The following is a 17,607-nucleotide window of genomic DNA, read 5'->3' as shown; positions in this document are numbered from 1 at the left end:
GTGTTTCACATCTACACGGTGTGTCTGTGGCTTTGCAAAAGTCTGAAGTTTCAGAGTATACAGATAGATACTAAAAGTGTGATTAAATACATTTGAGTTTGGTTTGAAAATTTTCTGGTGTGAATGTGGTACTTTCCAAAAGTGAAAAACCCGTTGGCAGTATAAAGGGATATCCCCCATCCCTCCATACACCAAACAGCACAATTTTGTATTTTCACTCAAGAGAGAAACTTATTATTTTAGGTTAATCAGATATTTAAAGCTTTATCGTGTTTTCACTGAAAGGACAAACAGTATCCATATCGGAGAGAAAAAATGCTGGTATGTCAAAAGAAACTGTTTATCTTGTTTGTTTGACAGATGCGTTGGCTGACCGTTTCAGCAGCAGGAAATGACGTCATGGTGCACAGTGTTGTGTGCAGCTCGTAATGTACTCCGACGAGGAACAGGCGATTTAGACCGTGGTAGATTTGATCTGAATCAGTCACATTTTCAAATTTTCTTTGACTAACGTCACATTTCTCTACTTTCTTTCATGACGGTTTCTACTCAGTTTTTATTCATGATTGATGTGATTTTTTCTGATTAACTTTGCATGTACAGCTAGTTTCTTGTGCGGAAAAGAGCGACCGTCTGGCTAACTGCACAATTTTACTGTCAATTTGAAAAGCTTAGCTTCACCACCAGCATCCAGCCGAAGCCTCTCAGCAACATTCCCCTGCCACTGGCTACCAGCACTGCAGAAGACATGAAGACGAAGCAGACAGACTTGTCCCTCTGTCAGTGAACGTGTCTGACACTCATCTCCTCTGTGTTGGTATGTTGTCCTCTGGTGCTGCGTCTTGTCACCCACAGCGTTCCATTGCACGGACATTTAGCTAATCGAGGAGCGACACGTCGAGCTAATGTTAGCTTACTTGCATATTGTGGTTGACATAACATTCGTCAGCTTACTATCTTTGCGCTACAGTGCTTCAGATTTGTCGTCCTTCGTCCCCAGACTAATGACATTTCTTGGGTTCTTCTGGATTCGCTCTACAGAGCCACCTCTAGCCCTCACACACTAACCCGGTTAACATAATCAATCAAATAATCAATCTCTTGACGTTGAAGTGCACAGTTTTAAGCCTTGTGAGTAGGTATTATTCTCTGTGTTTTGATTTAGTTGGTGTGTGGTCATTTTAAATCATTCCCACGTGTTGTGATAAGATAAGGCTCATCAAGTCAGTTGCTCACATCTGGAGATGTGGAAACATTAGTGCGTATTCAAAGTTTGTGATCCTGCTCCTTTTATTTCAGCAGTGACATTGGTGAGTATGTCGATTGGAATGATGGTTAAAACTCTGAAAATACATTTAGAAAGCACAGATTGTGAAGACAAAGTCATAGGTTGAGCCACAGTGGTCTTTAATGATGGGGATGGCAACTTCTATGTACTCTGTGAAACAATCAGAAGTACTGTGCGGTTAGGATCCATATGATGGGCTCTCAGACAATGTACTTTCTACCACTTTTTCTAGATTGTTCATCTTGACGAAATGTATTTCTTCCGTAATCGTCTTGTTGTTCTGGGCCTGGTGTTGTTGGCCACGTTACTGCTGTACCTGCTGCTGCCGTCCATTCGCCAGGGCAGCATGGAGCCATCTCTTGAAACTCAAAGAATGGGTCTGATGACCACCCCTAATCCTCCGCTTCAAACCATCAACGTGTCCATTCGCACCGGACAGCTGCCCGGGGACCCTCCACTGTTCTTCAGAGAAGCTTTGCCTGTTGATGGAGCTGGGCGACAAATATTGCCAAGGTGAGCTGACACAGCTGACAACACCAGTTATCTAAGAGAGTGAACACACCGCAGTGAGGATGGTCAGTTGATAAATGCTGGTGTCCTGCTGACTGACAGCTCTAACACTCTAACACTTTGCCAGGCCTGTACTGGTGATAGGGTCTTGAGAAACCTTCTGTTAGGAAGTCATGGGGAAACAAAATGATTTCTCTTTACAGGCTGCAAGTGGTCCTTCTGCACGGCCAGGCCTTCACATCCAAAACGTGGGAAGAACTCGGCACGATGGCCCTACTGGCAACTAATGGATACCAGGCCTTAGCGATGGACCTGCCAGGTAGGCACATACTCCAGACTAATTATGGCGACAATAATGATGTCATTTTCACACAGTCATTTTCATCATGATAAGTGTGGTCTGATGCACAAATTGATTAGAGGAACTAGAATACATTTAGAGAGCAGGATCACTTAAATTTTTTATGAATTATATATATATATATATATTTGTACTCTTGTAATCTTAATCTCATAATGTACATACTCTGAAATGTAGCAATATATTAAAACTGACATGTGTCACCAATGTGTTTATAGACTGGGTTTGTGCTGTTCACACCTTTTCATTCAGTGGCCATGCTGTTGCTACACCTGATATTTTCTTAACTTGCAGCACAAGGTTTAAATGTGGGTTGACACAAGCAGTGCTATTCGTCCACCTTAGGCAGTTCCCAGCACAGCTCCACTCCGCATCAATCTAAAGAGATGTTTAATCCGCCTTTGTCTTTTCTTCCACAATTTCTCCTTCTTCTTGGAGGCTATGGAAAATCGCCAGACTCGGAGGCTCTGAAGACAGACCAGAATCGGGTGGACCTCCTTTCCAGGTTCATGGAGTCTTTGGGTGTCAGGGCAGCTGTGCTTTTGAGCCCCTCCATGAGCGGACATTACTCCATCCCCTTCCTCATGAAGAACAGCGCTCAGCTACATGGCTTCATACCCATAGCGCCAGTTGGCACCCGAAGTTACACTCCACAGCAATACCAAAATATTCAGGTGAGGAAGGTTAAGACTGTTGATGTGACTGCTGCGATTAATATATTTAAATGGAAACACTGCACATAATGGAGTCATTGTATGTTATGTGAGTAAACAAACTTCACTTTTGGGTGAGCTGTGCTGCTGCTGAGGCATGACCAGATTGATCCACTAGGGGGCCCTCTGACATAAATGAACTGTGAGCCTTTATTGAACTGGTTTCTGGGCTTTGCTATATGTGATGTGTCTCTTTAAATACCCAGTAAAGGTTTTATTTTACTTACATACAGCTCTGTGCACTAGTCTGACTTTTCATCAGTGCATGTTTATGGCTCTTAAGTGTTGCTTAAACAACTATTATTTTCATTATCAGTTTATTTGCCATTTATTTTCTTGATTAATCTTTAGAAAAATGCCCTTTACAATTTCCTTATAGTACAGTGTGACATCTTCATGTTGCTTGTTTTGTCCAAGTAAACAGTCTAAAAGCCAAAGACATTCACTTTACTTTCACGTAAGACATCCACAAAGGAGCAAATCCGCACAGACGAGAAGCTGGAAATGGGAAATGTTTCGCATTTTCCATTTCGTGTCCTGAAACCTCTTTCCATTTTTCAGTTTCAATTCGATTCAATTCTGTTTTATTTGTACAGCGCCAAATCACAACAAAAGTTGTCTCAGGACACTTTCCATACAGAGCTGGTACAGACCGAGCTCTTTTATCTACAGAGACCCAACAATTCCCTCATGAGCAAGCACTTGGCGACAGCGGCGAGGAAAAACTTCCTTTTAACAGGCAGAAACCTCAGGCAGAACCAGGCTCTGGGTGGGCGGCCATCTGCCTCGACCGGTTGGGTGAGAGAGGAAGAGCAAGAGAGAGAGAGTGAGACAGACAGAAATGCAGTCAGAGAGAGAGAGAGAGACAGAGACAGAGACAGACAGACAGACAGACAGACAGAGAGAGATAGACAGAAACAGTGACACAGTAACAGTGACAGTGGATGTAATAATAGCAGTAGCAGTTGCAGTGGATGTCAGGCAGGGCCAGGGCAGGAGACACAGCTGTAATCCACAATCCAGATTCAGCCACTGTCCATGGGAACCTGCAAGACGACAAAGCACAGAGACTCCGGGGAAGGAGCTAAGTTAGTAACACGCTGTGGTAGGACAGTTTTTTTGCTGAAAAGAAAGTGATTTAAACGATTAATTAATCATCACTGTAGCCATTGGTGAAATTTCTGTCAATTGACCAAACAATTAAGCATTTACTTGTTTCAGTTCTAAATCATTTATGTTAATAATTGTGCCTGAGACCCTAACCCTGTTTACTCACTTATCAAGTTTAAATACCAAACACTTAGTGGTTATAACTTAATGAATGAATGTTAGATGACAGCTGCTGACTGCTAGTCAGACATTTCATTTTAGTTGTTGTAACTTTAATCATCTTTGCATGTCTTGATGAGTTATGTGACTGATGAGCCCATAGAAAAAAACATTGTTATAGTTCTCAGCCTAATAGTACAACCCTGATTCCAAAAGAGTTGGACGCTGTTTTTTCAGAGTGCTCCCTGAACAGAACACACATATATCATGTTAATGCATCATAACAAGCTCTGCTTTCAAATGTGAACTCATTTGAAGTGAAATTAAAGCTGTGGCAACTGGACAGAGGAAACACTGTATTTTCCTACTCTGTGAGAGCAAAACATCTGAATATGGTGAAAACTCCTTCAGGCGTTTGATCAGAGGTTTCAGGACACGAAAAGAGACAAAAGGAACTTAACATAATTGGCTATGTTGTTTAATGTGGAACCAGCTGATGGGCCTGACAACCTGCAACATGACACCACTGAGCTGCAGAGAAACCACCTGCTACTGTGAGCACCAACAATTTAGCCAGTTACAGTAGATTTAACCACTGTTTGCTGATGTTGGCGTATGCGCGTGCGACAAGTGTTTGTGCTGTCCAGTCTCATAGTCTTCTCACACTGGTGTGTGTTTGTTTTTTTTTCAGACTCCCACTCTGATTGTGTTTGGAGCCCTGGACACAAATCTAGGTGCCCAGTCCCACAAGAACCTCATACAACTGCCACATCACTTTGTGCTGAAGTTAGAAGGCGCTCGCCATGCCTGCTACATGGACAAACCCAGAGAATTTCACCAAGGATTGATCGACTTCCTCAGCAAACTGAAGTGAGATGTTTGGTGGAGATAAAAGAAAGAAGAGCAAAAAATAGACAGAGGAGCACTAGCCATCTAATCAGTGGTTTAGTATGGTGACAATTTTGCAAAAAAATACTAAGATCAGCATTATTTTCATATCATCACCCGGAGCAAAGAACCTTGGCATGGGAGTAGGTTTTAATACATGAAAAATGGCATGTAAAATCATGTAGCGTCAGTTAACAATACCATATTTCAGATGTTTCCATTCTAATTTTTTTTTTCAATTTCCCATAGTGTCACCCACAAATAAGAGACTAGATCACCTCATGTTTTAAAAATGGCTTCAGACGTGTTCAGTGGTGAGTCTTGTTTCATGTGTTTCATGTCTCTCTTTGCATGTAAAAACATGGACTGTGTTTACATCACTGTTACCATTTTGTAGGTGACACGTTGCTTCCTGTAAATATGCAAATGTAGCAGCTGTCTGTGTTTGAATAGCTTCTGTTCGCTCCACATTTGACAGGTTTGTGTATGAAGATGTAGTAGTCATTCCAGCTTCCAAGAGAAAAAAAAAACACTACATGCTGTTCTCTACAAAAGCAAGTTGATGCACATTGTTACAAAAATGTAAAAAAGAATATACACCATATAAAATGCTAAAAAAACAGGTTCACGTTTATTTATATTATGATGAAGTTATATGTAATATATTTGCAATAAGTTTGGACAATCATGCAACAAACAAACTTAGAATAATATATATGCATAGCTTAAAATAAAAACAAAAAAATGTGTGTTTTGTATGTGTCAGTTGATAAAATATTTTGGGAACTGAGGGTTATTCTTGTGTTTATAGAACTCACTGTTGAAGGTTATTGTTCTGCTGATATTTGCTGACTTTTGTGAAAGTTTTTGGAGAGTTTCTGACGCAGCTTTTTACAGCCACTTACCAGATTTTACATCAAAAATATAATCAGTTTTGCTGTTGATCAAACTGCCCAACAGTATATAAAGTACTTGGAGTACATAAAGCTCCTCCCCAAAAGACTACATTAAAATGCTTCTCACATGTTAGTGCATCAGTGATTATTAAATGACACATTAACACTCTGTCAGGGGCCAAACTGCAGGAATACTTTTACTTTTGATACTTAATGTGTCTTGTTTACTTTGACTTTTAAATGCAAGACTGTAACAGGACACTTTTTCTTAAGTATGTGAATACTCCCTTCACCCCAGGAACCACACAGTGACTGTTAAATCCATGGAGGACTGAATCAGGGCAGCTTGACTTGAAAACATTTCGCCTCTCATCCGAGGGGGTTCCTGAGCTCTGAGTGGTGGGGAGTCCCAGGTATTTAACCTCTGTCAGGTCATTGTCAAGGTCATTGAAACCACCTGGGTCGCTAGTGCTCCTGGCTGGGTATCGACAGGCGGCGGAGTTCTTGGAGTCACCTGAGGCCAGGTGTGAATGACAGCCAGAGTTGTCACGAGACCAAATGTGAATAGTTGTTAAATCTCTTGAGAGGCCATGAAATAATTCTAGGTGGGGGATAAGTGGTGTTGTAGACCTCCTTCTCTGTTTTTATGTAAAAAACGTCCTTTCACTCATCTCTCAAACTGTCTGTCCTTCCTATCCAAAATATGTACGTTGTTGTCCTCACATGTGTCCCTTAGTTTCCTCAGTGTGATGGACTTCACACACTACACAGCTTCTCTTGTGTTTGGGTGTGCAAGTCTTTGGGGTGGAACCGTTTCTGTCTTGGTGTGTTGCTGGTTTCGAAAAACAAACAGATGTGGTGTTTGTTGGGAATCCTCCTGAGTTTCTCAGATACTCCAGACACGTGTGGAATGACAATGTTGTAGTGTTTGTTCTTTTCCTCATCACCCACAGTGTTTGTGTTCTTCCTGAACCTTTTGACTGTTTTCACAAAGGTCCAGTCAGGGTATCCACAAGCTGTAAGTGCATCCCTCAGACGGCTGTGCTTTTTCTCCTGGCTCTGGGCACTTGTTGGTACACTGTCAGCTTGGTGTTGCAGTGTTCTGATATAACAAATGCTCTAACGGTGAGAGTCAAATAGTAAATACGATGTATGTGTGACACTTCCCTGTGTCTCCTGAGCTTGATATTACTGTCCACTGAGTTGATGTGTTCTGAGAAGGCTTGCACTTACTGGGTTTTGATTTTGACACATTTCTAAACCACTGGGTCAGTGCCACTAGTGTAGGCATGTTTGGTGAAAAAAGGATGCAGAACTTAAGGAAAAGGACACGTCTCCACTCCCAGGGGTGGATTGGTCATGTTTTGGGCTTGTTTTACAGACAGTGGCACAGGAAACATTCCACTGGTGAAGGGAAGAATGGATTGAATTAAATAGCAGCCCATCTACTGTCTCTAAAAAAATCTTCAGATGAAAAGAGGATGGCTTCTACAAGAGGATAATGATCCTAAACACACCTCAAAGTCCACAATGGATGACCTCAAGAGGCACAAACTGAAGGTTTTGCCGCCCACACAGTCCCTGACCTGAACACCTTTGAAAATCTGTGGGTAGACCTCAAAGAGGAGTACATGCAAGACGGCTCAAGAACCAGAAGCCTTTTGCAGGAAAAATGGCTGAAAAACCTCTAAGCAAGACCTGAAAGACTTTTACTAGCTACAAAAAGCCTTTGCAAGCTCTGATACTTGCCAAAGGAGGGGTTACAAGGTACTGACCATGCAGGGGGTTTAAGAGTTGATGCTGCTGTGCATGGGGAGGCCATACATGCATGGGATGGTTTCTCTAAAATATATGAGCCATGATATTAATGGTTTTGTTCTTCTGTAGCTGTTGTATGTATAGGGTCTTTACCTTTTATCCACTACACAGTCACACTAATACGTAGTATTTCATATGTATTAGTGTGACTGTGTAGTGTAGTGACACTGGCATGGTCGTCCGTTTTGTTTATGTGTGTGCAGGGGTGGCGCTTGTGGACAGGCAAGCCAGGCAGTTGCTTGGAGCCCCCGGCCACTTATTTACAACAACAATTACTTATAGGTCTGGACTTTCAGGGACCTCTGTTGGTCCCTGAACCTCCCTTTGAGAACCAACCATCAAATGTCCCAGAAATTGTGCATTTATGTGTGCAAAAAACTATTTTTTGCAGTGTGCACAGGTGGGTGGAGGGCCCCAGGTATTTCTTGCTTGGAGCCCGAAGAGACCCTAGCAGCGCCACTGTGTGTGTGCATCTTCCTTTATCAGCCCATAGGATGGTGTTGTTTTGGTTCTCGCTCAGTGACGTCACAGCCTTCCTCGCCTGGACCGTGAGGTTGGAAGCGGGTGCCTTTGTGTTGGAGAGACCTGCTGATACCTTCAACCTGAACTTTTCTGCCTATGTTTCTGTTGAGCTCTTTTCCTTATAACTTATAACTTTTTCCAACACATGCTGTGCTGGAGTGGAGAGGTTTCATCCTTCAACTAGGACATCTGGTTGTGTAAGTTTCCTGTCTGACGGGTTCTTCACCCAACTGTCATGCGTGGAATTATCTGTCTTTTGCCTTCAGATAAGTTGCTCTGCTCACCTGGTGTTGCTGATTTGTCACTGTAGGTTCTGGATTTTCCATGTCTGTCTCTCCCCTGGTGTGTTAACATACTTCTTACCTACTCAATGAAATCAGCGACCCTCTCCAGGACTGCACCGGGCAGATGCGATACAAGTTTGCTTCTGTCCTTTATCTTTATCTAAGATCTTTCTGCCTCTGTGGACTTTCACTGTGGAACCGAGATGCAGGCTGTTTGGATCTACCATGACTTGAGGTGCAGAAGTGCACTCCTTGCAGTACTCATTGCAACGATTAAATTGGATCTCATCACTTTTTTCTCACAGCGACTTTAACATTTGTGTATTGTGACGTGCTGTGACAGACAAAACAGCTGCATGAATGTGCCTGTCCTGCGCATGTCAGGAGTTAATCCAGCAATTACATTATAGAGACAACTAATATTACACATAAACAGTGATACATGACTGACTATTAAAATAAGTAGTTAACATTTTAGTCTTAGAGATCATAATATAGCCCATATGATGACATCATGATCATCGTGATCATGTTTGCCGAAAGGATATATTTCACGTCAGTGCCTCGAAACATTTTTGGAACATTTCGTCAACGTTCAGCTAACTTTGATTCCAGCGTCAGGACTTTTATTTTGAAGGGCGGGAACAGGCCCAATCTGCAGCGTTCAGATCACCGGTCAGGCTGCTCACCTGACGACCGGGCGTACTGCAGCGGTTCGGGGTGAGTGCTGTGGCCAACAACTCTAGCCAGTAGCTAACAGTTGTAAAATGATTAACGTCATTCGCTGTCATGTAGTGTCCTCTTACCACCGCGACTCTTAGCTGGTGTCACGGTTAAGACGCAGCTGTAGCTTCCTCTTCGACTGTAGCGAGTATAATTGGTTAACTAGAAAGCTAGTTAGCTGTTTTAGCATTAACTGGGTCCTCCAGCAGCGGAGCATAGTGCAGGTAACGATCGCTAACGGCACTGATTCAGGCTGCTGGCCTGACGGTCTGTGAGACGTAACTGCAGCTAACGTGAGTGAACAGTTCCGGTTCGCTGCTTGGGTTTTAATACAAATATAAAGACTACATGATCAAGCGGATATTTGTCACACGAGCCTGGCGTGGTGGTTAGTAAGCCTGATTTTAGTATGTCGTGTGTTGTTTTATGGTGTTATCTCTGCGTCCTCAGCGGAGTGAAATAAATCCCACCATGCTGCCTGATAAAGATGGTCCAGGGGCTGGAGGCGGACAGAGCTCTACTGAGGGGGAGGACCCCTCTGTGAGTCTGTTCAGAGAGTACCTCCGCCTCAAAACCGTCCACCCAGACCCTGACTATGGTGAGATATGTTCCTCACAACACTGAAATCAAGCCATGTCTTTTGCAACAGCTGTTTTTCACGTTGCTGTCATTCCACGTTATCATTGTCAAATCATTTCACACCTCTGGTTAATCATCTGCTGTTGGTCAGTGTAAAACTAAGCCTGTCCAGTGTGAAACGTATGTGCTTGTATCATCTTAATTTGCCATCATTTATCAAAGTCCATTTCTTATCTGCATCTGTTAGACATTACATACTTCCAGTTATGCATGAAGCTTGTGGTCATGAAATGAAAGCTGAGCTGCAGAGCTAGCCTTGCACCTTCACCTCATCTGAGGTTGAAAAACAAAGCCAAAAAAAAAAAAAACAACAACAAAAAACAAACTGTGGTCCAAAAACTGTGGCCCTGACCAAAGAATGGGATTGCATGTGGATTGCGCTCTTCATGATAGGTTACTCAGACTTTCAGCTCTGTTTTCAAGTTATTAAAATTAAACAGACTGCTCTGCTATTTGTTTATTCATTTACAGATGCTGCTCTTCGGTTCCTGGACAGAATGGCTGATGAGCTTGGGCTACCCATGAAAAAGATTGAGGTGTGTGTCAGTGATGGTAATTACATCTGTGTGCATTCTGTGAAGATGGTACAGACACTAGTCTAATACAGCGGGCCTTATGTGCCGTTCCTTCTCCCTTTAGGTTTTTCCGGGCAGAGTCGTGTCAATCATGACATGGGAAGGGACGAACCCATCCTTGAAATCCATCTTACTGAATTCCCACACAGATGTTGTACCTGTTTTCCAGGTATGGTGTCTGTCTCTGTTCATGGCGTCGCAATCCTGTAATCATCTTTCATAGACATGAAAAAAATAGATATGATATCAATCTCTTCTCCAGGAACATTGGAAATACGATGCTTTCAGTGCTTTCAAAGATGCAGAGGGCAACATTTATGCCCGGGGAGCACAGGACATGAAATGTGTAACTATACAGTGGGTATAAACTGCCTTGATAACTTGTTTCATTGAACAGGATTTATGCTCTAGTTGTTGTGATCTTCACTTTTAATTATGATCTATGTGTAGCACCTGCTTTAACACCCACTCACTCAGCCTGCATACTGTCAATCCAGACTCCTGCTCTTATTTTCGTCGTAACTCTGTTGTGTCTTCTTTTGTTCTTGCAGGTACATCCAGGCAGTCAGAAGACTGAAAGCTGAGGGATGGAAACTAATGCGCACTGTGCACTTAATGTTTGTTCCTGGTAGGATCTTTGATTGCTTCCCTTTTTCCTCTATTTGTAGTTTGTTCTCAAAGCATCTGCACACCTGTGACCGTCCACTCAGGTGTTTTCACTTATGTTGCAGTCACTATGTTTACATACAGTCAGTATTCGGGTAATGGTCAATATTCCGTTTTCTGAAACATTCTGAATAACCTGTTTACATGCATGAGCAAACAGGGGTAATCAGTTGGGATATCCCGATCAAAACAGCGACGCACGGACAACGTGTCGACGCACGGAGAACGTCATGACGCAATGCGCGTCATTTCAAAAACAACAACAACAGCAGCACTGCGGATAATGAACAGCCCGGGGCCGGTAGCAGTCGCCTTTGTTTGCGCTTTGGTGCTGGTACTGACCCACCACCAGTACTTGACACTATTCTGTCTCACTTTCTTCATTAATGGAAGGCGAGAACGTGAAGAATTAGGAAATGGAGCCGGAGCTGTGCCATCCATATCCATGCGTCCTGCACTCAAAAGACCAAGATTCCTTGCGAATAGAACATGCGCAGAATGCAAATTGATGTTCGGTTCGATGGGGATATTCTGATAGGCCTATACATGACCAAATATTCAGGTTAGAAAAGGAGTAACCCAGGGGTCATATTTGGGTTTTTAAAAACCAGAATATGAGCATTTTCCAGTTTTTCAAAAGGGTTATTGGTGTTTACATGGCCGTGCGCAACCAGGTTATTGCTGATATTCCGGTTATGAAAGGGTTACTTGACTGCATGTAAACGTAGTGAGTGTGTGTTCAGACTGCTTGATTGACACCGTCTTCACTCTCCTGGTAGTTGTTTTACACGTGTTAAAGTGAACCCTTCCGTCCAATGAAATTCCCCCACAGTGCGGTCCAGAAGAGATACTTGAGTTTGCAGTCTGGTAGTGTGATAATGTACTAAACATGGTGATGAACCAAGCTAGTAAAATAACTCCATGTCCAAAAACGGTACAGAAGTGTAGCTGTCAGCCGACCGAGGACATCTCTATCAGCTGATAATCAAACAGTAGCAGGTGGAGGAGATGAAATATGAACTTTAATCTTTTCAATTTGGTAAAGACAGTACAAGACCTTTTCATTACTGCCGTGTTTAACACGTGCTTCACAGTCTGTATTGTTTATGTGGTATTTTGTGTATTTACTGCACAAAGCCTTCGATTCAAGTGTGCATAAGTGGCATATGCTGTTTACCCTCTGAATTGAAGTGGACTGGAAACCCCAGCCAGCACAAACCAGCACTGTGCCGGTTGGATTTTGGAATGCGCCTCTTGGCAGGTGGAGTTTGGGGATGTCATGTAATTTACAGCTCTGCCGGCTTGAACCTGAGCAGAGGTCTAATCAGCGAGAATGATTGAAAACTCCACAGAGCCTTTAATTACAATGAACTCCAAAACTATACACTCATTTAACTCAAGTTAAACTATCAACAATGAGCATTCTTGGCAAATGAAAGTGTGACATTAAGAACTTAAATATATTTTTCTCTTTCTTTTTAGATGAAGAAGTTGGAGGCCACAAGGGAATGGAAACATTTGTGAAGCATCCAGAGTTCCAAAAATTAAACATTGGCTTTGCACTCGATGAAGGTAAATAAATAACTGTTTGCGACATCTTGCAAGAGTTGATGAATAAGATAATGAACCCTGAAGGCCTCTGAAGTCAGTTGAGAAAAAGTGTTTGCTGTAAAGAATAAAGGTCAGCTGGGTATTGTGAAAAATGAAGGTTGAGCTATTAAATTTTTTTTTTCCTCAACATTTCATGTCGTCTCCTTGAATCTTTACTGGAGCCTCTCTGCACCAGCAGCAGAGTAAGAGCTGCTATAAAGTTTGTCAAGGGAAATTTCTGACTGTGTTACATCAATAAGCGTTCCCTCTCATTTCGCCTTTTTTTTTTTTCATCATTTGACAATGTCTTATTCGTCTCTTGTCTCAATAAGTCAATCCTTATTGTGAGCTAAAATCAAGTTAAACGACTGCCCTGATACTAAAATGTTTGTCAGTTAAAGAAAAAAAGATGGAAGAATGTCAGTAAGACGCTGAAAATGATATCGATCAATTGTCTTTTTGTACATTTCTATGAGATTAGAGCTAAATTTGTATTGTTGATCGCTCTATTCGTATGTCTGCGTATGTTCTGTAGGTCTGGCCAACCCTGACGAGGCCTTCACTGTGTTTTATGGAGAGAGGAACCCCTGGTGTGAGTATAAAATACATACAGTAAAAGACTTCCAGGTTATCAGATGCCATGATTTCTGAATGATGATGAAGACGGAGCTGACTCAAGCAGAATTATTCCTTTCTAGGGATTACAGTCCACTGCCCGGGCAGTCCAGGTCATGGCTCGAGGTTTGTGGAGAACACAGCTGCTGAGAAACTGGTAAGTGTTGGTTTCTTGCAACCAGTTAATAAAGCTCTTAAGCCATAAAAACCTGCTGTTGTTCCAAGGACTGAGAAGAACAGTGTCAGTGACCACGCTGTCTGTTCCTTCTCAGCGCCAAGTCATGAACTCCTTCCTGGACTTCAGAGAGAAGGAAAAACAAAGGTGAGATTGAAAAACATCTTAATGTTTTTGGCAAGACAGATTTTCTCATGAATACACACTTTTGGAGTAAGTTTGGGATGATGTGTTTTAATCACAGCATGTTGATAACACTTGATCTGCTTTGTGCAGTTATTCTCTAACTGTGAGCTTTAACACTTGAGTTTCTAGAGGAAGTCCTTGTATGAAAGGTCACCTCTGTGCCACTTTTCATAAAGTGGATTCAAATAATACATTAAGAGCATCTCTTAAAATTTACATTATGACTATCCAAACTGGAAGAGTTGCTCTGAATGGCTTACAGTATGAGTCTGTTTATGGCTTGTTTAGAGTGAGTTTAGGGTAATGCTGACCAATGTAAGCAGCTGATTTGAGTCTGAAAACAACTTACAAGGGAATTATTCGGAAAACATGGATGTGTAAATACATTTGTGAGAAATTCCATGACTTTGTCTCCTGGTCAGTTAAAAGAAACGCTCATCAACCATTATGTGTTGTGTTTGTGTCCCAGAGACATAAATGAATATGAGCGGAAACAGCAATTGGCTAATTAGCTCTATAGTACCAAGAATAACAGATATGATGTGAATTTCTTTGATATTAAAGTCAAATTAGTTACCAGTGTTACAACTCTGCTAGATTTCATTGCTGTGTCACTGCATTGTAACTGCAGTAATTTGATTAATGTGTGTCTATTTCAGGCTAAATACCAGTGAGTGTTTCACACTCGGTGATGTCACCACAGTGAACATGACGATGGTCAAAGGTGGCGTGGCTTATAACGTCATCCCACCCGAGATGGACGTCAGCTTTGACCTAAGAATACCACCTACAGTAAACCTGCAGGTGTGTAAGTGTGTGTGTCTGTATGAGTTGGAACGTTTGCGTTTGTGTGACTTGTTCATGGAGTCATGCAGACGTCTCATCTACAGGCAGATGTGCGCGAGTGAAATGACCTCCAGCTTAGTGTTAACTCCAAGCTAACTTCTAAATAATTATCATCCAACCAGGAGTTTGAAAGACAGATCAAAGGGTGGTGCAAAGCAGCAGGAGAAGATGTCACTTATGAATTCGCTCAGGTCGGTGCACATACTCTGTACTTTTCATAAAGGTGCTGTTTGTTCTGTTATATTAAATTAGCTGCCATCCATTGCAGAAACATATGAACCAGAATGTGACTTCGACAGAGGAGAATAATCCTTGGTGGAGCACCTTCAGCACAACCTGCAAGGCAATGTGAGTCCCCTGTCCACACGAGTACACGACCTGTGTATGTGATACGGACACTTGACGCCTGTTTACAGTAGATGAGCAATCACTCAATCTAATGTCAAACTTTGTGTACTGTTTTAGCGGATCATAAAAATAACATTTTTGTGTCCTATTTGTATGTGCACAGCCAATTTTAATGCATTCACTTTGTGATACTTCACACCTTAGTTGCAAATATTCACACGGCTCCCACAATCCTCTTCTCATCTTTAGAGAGAACTGCGTTCTCTGTGCTGTCTGCAGTTCATTGTCTCAGCATCTGCGGAAAAATCTTTTTCTTTTGTCATTTGCTATGTAGAATTCAGTGAAAATGTAAACTGTGTATGGTTATGCCTGTCAAACACTGTGTAACGTGTGTATCACTTTTGAGACATGTTTTGGGAATGTTTGTAACAGTAGCTGACAAAAGCGTGAAGGTACAGGAGGACTGAACTGAATCTGTCCTTGTATCATGAACACTAAGTCTCATGTCAGTAACTCCACTGTAGGAATATGACTCTGGAGAAGGAGATATTTCCAGCTGCCACAGATAGCCGTTTCATCCGAGCTGTGAGTATTAGAACTGCATATGAAAAAAAAAACTTATTCAATTTGACATTTTATTCATTTGCTTATCATTTCTGGGCAAAAGCTGCTCAGTAAAAGGTGTGTTTGTTGAATATAGGTGGGTATCCCTGCTATCGGCTTTTCCCCAATGAACCGGACGCCAATCCTGCTGCACGATCACAACGAGTTTCTGAATGAGCAGGTCTTCCTGAAAGGCATCAGCGTGTTCGAGAGGCTCATCCCAGCTCTCGCCAGCGTTCCTGCCTGCTCTGATGAGGCTTAGACAAGTCTTCGTTTTTAATCCTCTCTAAAACGTGTTTCACTGTTGAGCTGAATATTTAACTTGAAGAATTTGCAGAGATTACCAAAGAATAATAACATGTATATCAGAAGCCAAAACTGAGCACTTAACCTTTGGTACTATTGATTTTTTTTTAATGATTCTCAGGATATAGGTGCAGTAAGCGTTGCATTACTCAGCACTGCAGCAGTTTTTTAACAACATACTTACTGTATGTCAACATTGTTGATTGAGTGTGCCTGTGTGTATGCAGTCTTAAAGAAATATCACCTATTGTGTAACCTAGTGTATTCCAGGAGGATGGGAAAAACCAACTTACTAAAGTGTTAAAGATGGCTTTGATTAAACTCTTAGATCAAACATCACTTAATTGCCACTTTTTAGATTTTGCTTGATTTTAAAACTATGAATCCACAAGTTAGAATTTTATTTAATAAATGGAATTGAATAAATATATTTGTTCATTACTTTCATGGTCATATTTTCTTGCACGCGATAGATTTGTGCTTGATGCCACGCTGATGTGCTTTTTGAAGTAGCAGTGACGGAGCAGCAGGATTCGAGCTGCATTATGGTGGAAGATTTCTGAGTGCCTACAGATAAAGCAGTTAACCTCCAAACAACCATCTGCTTCAAGGACAGACAGTAAAATTTCCTGTAACTACATCAATAAAAATGTCTAAACATAAGTTAAATCATTGAAAATATCAGTGCAGCCTTGAAATGATCATCAGGTACTGCTGTGATGGAGAGTCCAGCCTGTTCACCACAATGATGCATTTTGTCTGCTAATGAGCGAGACAGAAGTAAAGCTGGGATTGATACAAACTTTGGTGCCAGTGATGCCAACATTCAACATGAATTATAATCACTTTGGTGATCCCTCCACATTTTATCTAGCAGCATCATCTGGTGCAAATTTTAATTTGTCTAATATTTTGGTTTATAATCAACTACCTGCAAAGCTAAACCATTAGCTTCATCAAAAAATACCTGCAATGTCATTGTGAGCAAGTTAGCATGTTGGCATTAGCATGTAGCTTGAAGTACAGCTGTGTACAAGTGCAGTTCCAATGAGCTGCCAAAATAGTTGTAGACTGTCTTGTCCAATAAATGTCCTAATATTCAGAAGAATTATACATTTTATATTGTTCAAACAAACACATGTAATTAATTGCATTTTAAAATCTGTTAGAATAAGACAAATTGGAAAAGTTTACCTGCAGTCAGCAACTGCATAGCCAGTCTTGCTAAATCTGTGTTCCTTCAGCCAATTGCAGAAACAAAAAGATTTTTAAAATTTATTCTGGACAACTTGACTTAAGTTATATAGATAAAATGTCAACAATGATGCTGTGAAATGGAGGTGCAACAAGGGAGATGAAATATTAAAAGTGCCTTTTGATATGTAATGCTGTCTTCATGAGATAAAGGTCGGTCTCATCTACAGTTCAGCTCCCTTTGGAGTTGTTGTCCAATTAACAGTGCATGGCTCTCCAAGGGGGACTGGCAGGAAGACTGAGCAGTCAGTAATTAGTCTCCTCTCTCCCCAGGACATGACAGCAGTATTAGCACATGGGGCCATCAGGGAGACGACTAAAAGCTGAACCCACATCCTTCCTCCCAGAGGGGGCAGGAATAGGTGCAGTCATCCTGTCAGGCGAGCTGTCGAGCATCTGAATGCCTGGCTGCGGAAAAACATAGGTGGGGTTAGCAGTGTATCAAAGAAAAGTTCTGTATCTCACTGTTTCAAGCGAGCTTTTCATGAATTTGGTGCAGTACAAGCATTCCCACTGTAATACTGCAGCCTGC

General features: G+C 41.7%; 2 protein-coding genes across 4 annotated transcripts; both read left to right on the top strand.

Annotated features, from left to right (window-relative positions):
- Positions 1–416: 416 nt before the first annotated feature.
- Positions 417–5,776, top strand: abhd14a (abhydrolase domain containing 14A). 2 transcript variants are annotated; one of them, XM_070959829.1, is made up of 5 exons: positions 417–817; positions 1,629–1,801; positions 2,002–2,117; positions 2,598–2,833; positions 4,833–5,776. In XM_070959829.1, the coding sequence occupies exons 2-5, from the start codon at positions 1,635–1,637 to the stop codon at positions 5,013–5,015; spliced, it is 702 nt and encodes a 233-aa protein (XP_070815930.1). In that variant the 5' UTR covers positions 417–817; positions 1,629–1,634; the 3' UTR covers positions 5,016–5,776. The 2 variants fall into 2 exon arrangements, with proteins under 2 accessions (XP_070815930.1, XP_070815929.1); XM_070959828.1 differs by having other exon boundaries at positions 421–817; positions 1,521–1,801.
- Positions 5,777–9,177: 3,401 nt separating this feature from the next.
- On the top strand, positions 9,178–16,262 carry LOC139329452 (aminoacylase-1A-like). 2 transcript variants are annotated; one of them, XM_070959790.1, is made up of 15 exons: positions 9,178–9,269; positions 9,723–9,870; positions 10,383–10,447; positions 10,551–10,655; positions 10,749–10,843; positions 11,038–11,114; positions 12,635–12,724; positions 13,278–13,334; positions 13,441–13,514; positions 13,630–13,679; positions 14,378–14,522; positions 14,687–14,755; positions 14,833–14,912; positions 15,437–15,497; positions 15,613–16,262. In XM_070959790.1, exons 2-15 carry the CDS (start codon positions 9,744–9,746, stop codon positions 15,775–15,777), a joined length of 1,260 nt encoding a protein of 419 aa, XP_070815891.1. In that variant the 5' UTR covers positions 9,178–9,269; positions 9,723–9,743; the 3' UTR covers positions 15,778–16,262. The 2 variants fall into 2 exon arrangements, with proteins under 2 accessions (XP_070815891.1, XP_070815892.1); XM_070959791.1 differs by having other exon boundaries at positions 9,248–9,565.
- The last annotated feature ends 1,345 nt before the right edge of the window (positions 16,263–17,607 follow it).

This window comes from Chaetodon trifascialis, chromosome 3 (assembly GCF_039877785.1).
Source record: "Chaetodon trifascialis isolate fChaTrf1 chromosome 3, fChaTrf1.hap1, whole genome shotgun sequence".
Classification (NCBI taxonomy): Eukaryota; Metazoa; Chordata; class Actinopteri; order Chaetodontiformes; family Chaetodontidae; genus Chaetodon; species Chaetodon trifascialis.
The sequence above is the reverse complement of the archived record's forward strand: the minus strand, read 5'-3'. Positions and strand labels throughout refer to the sequence as shown.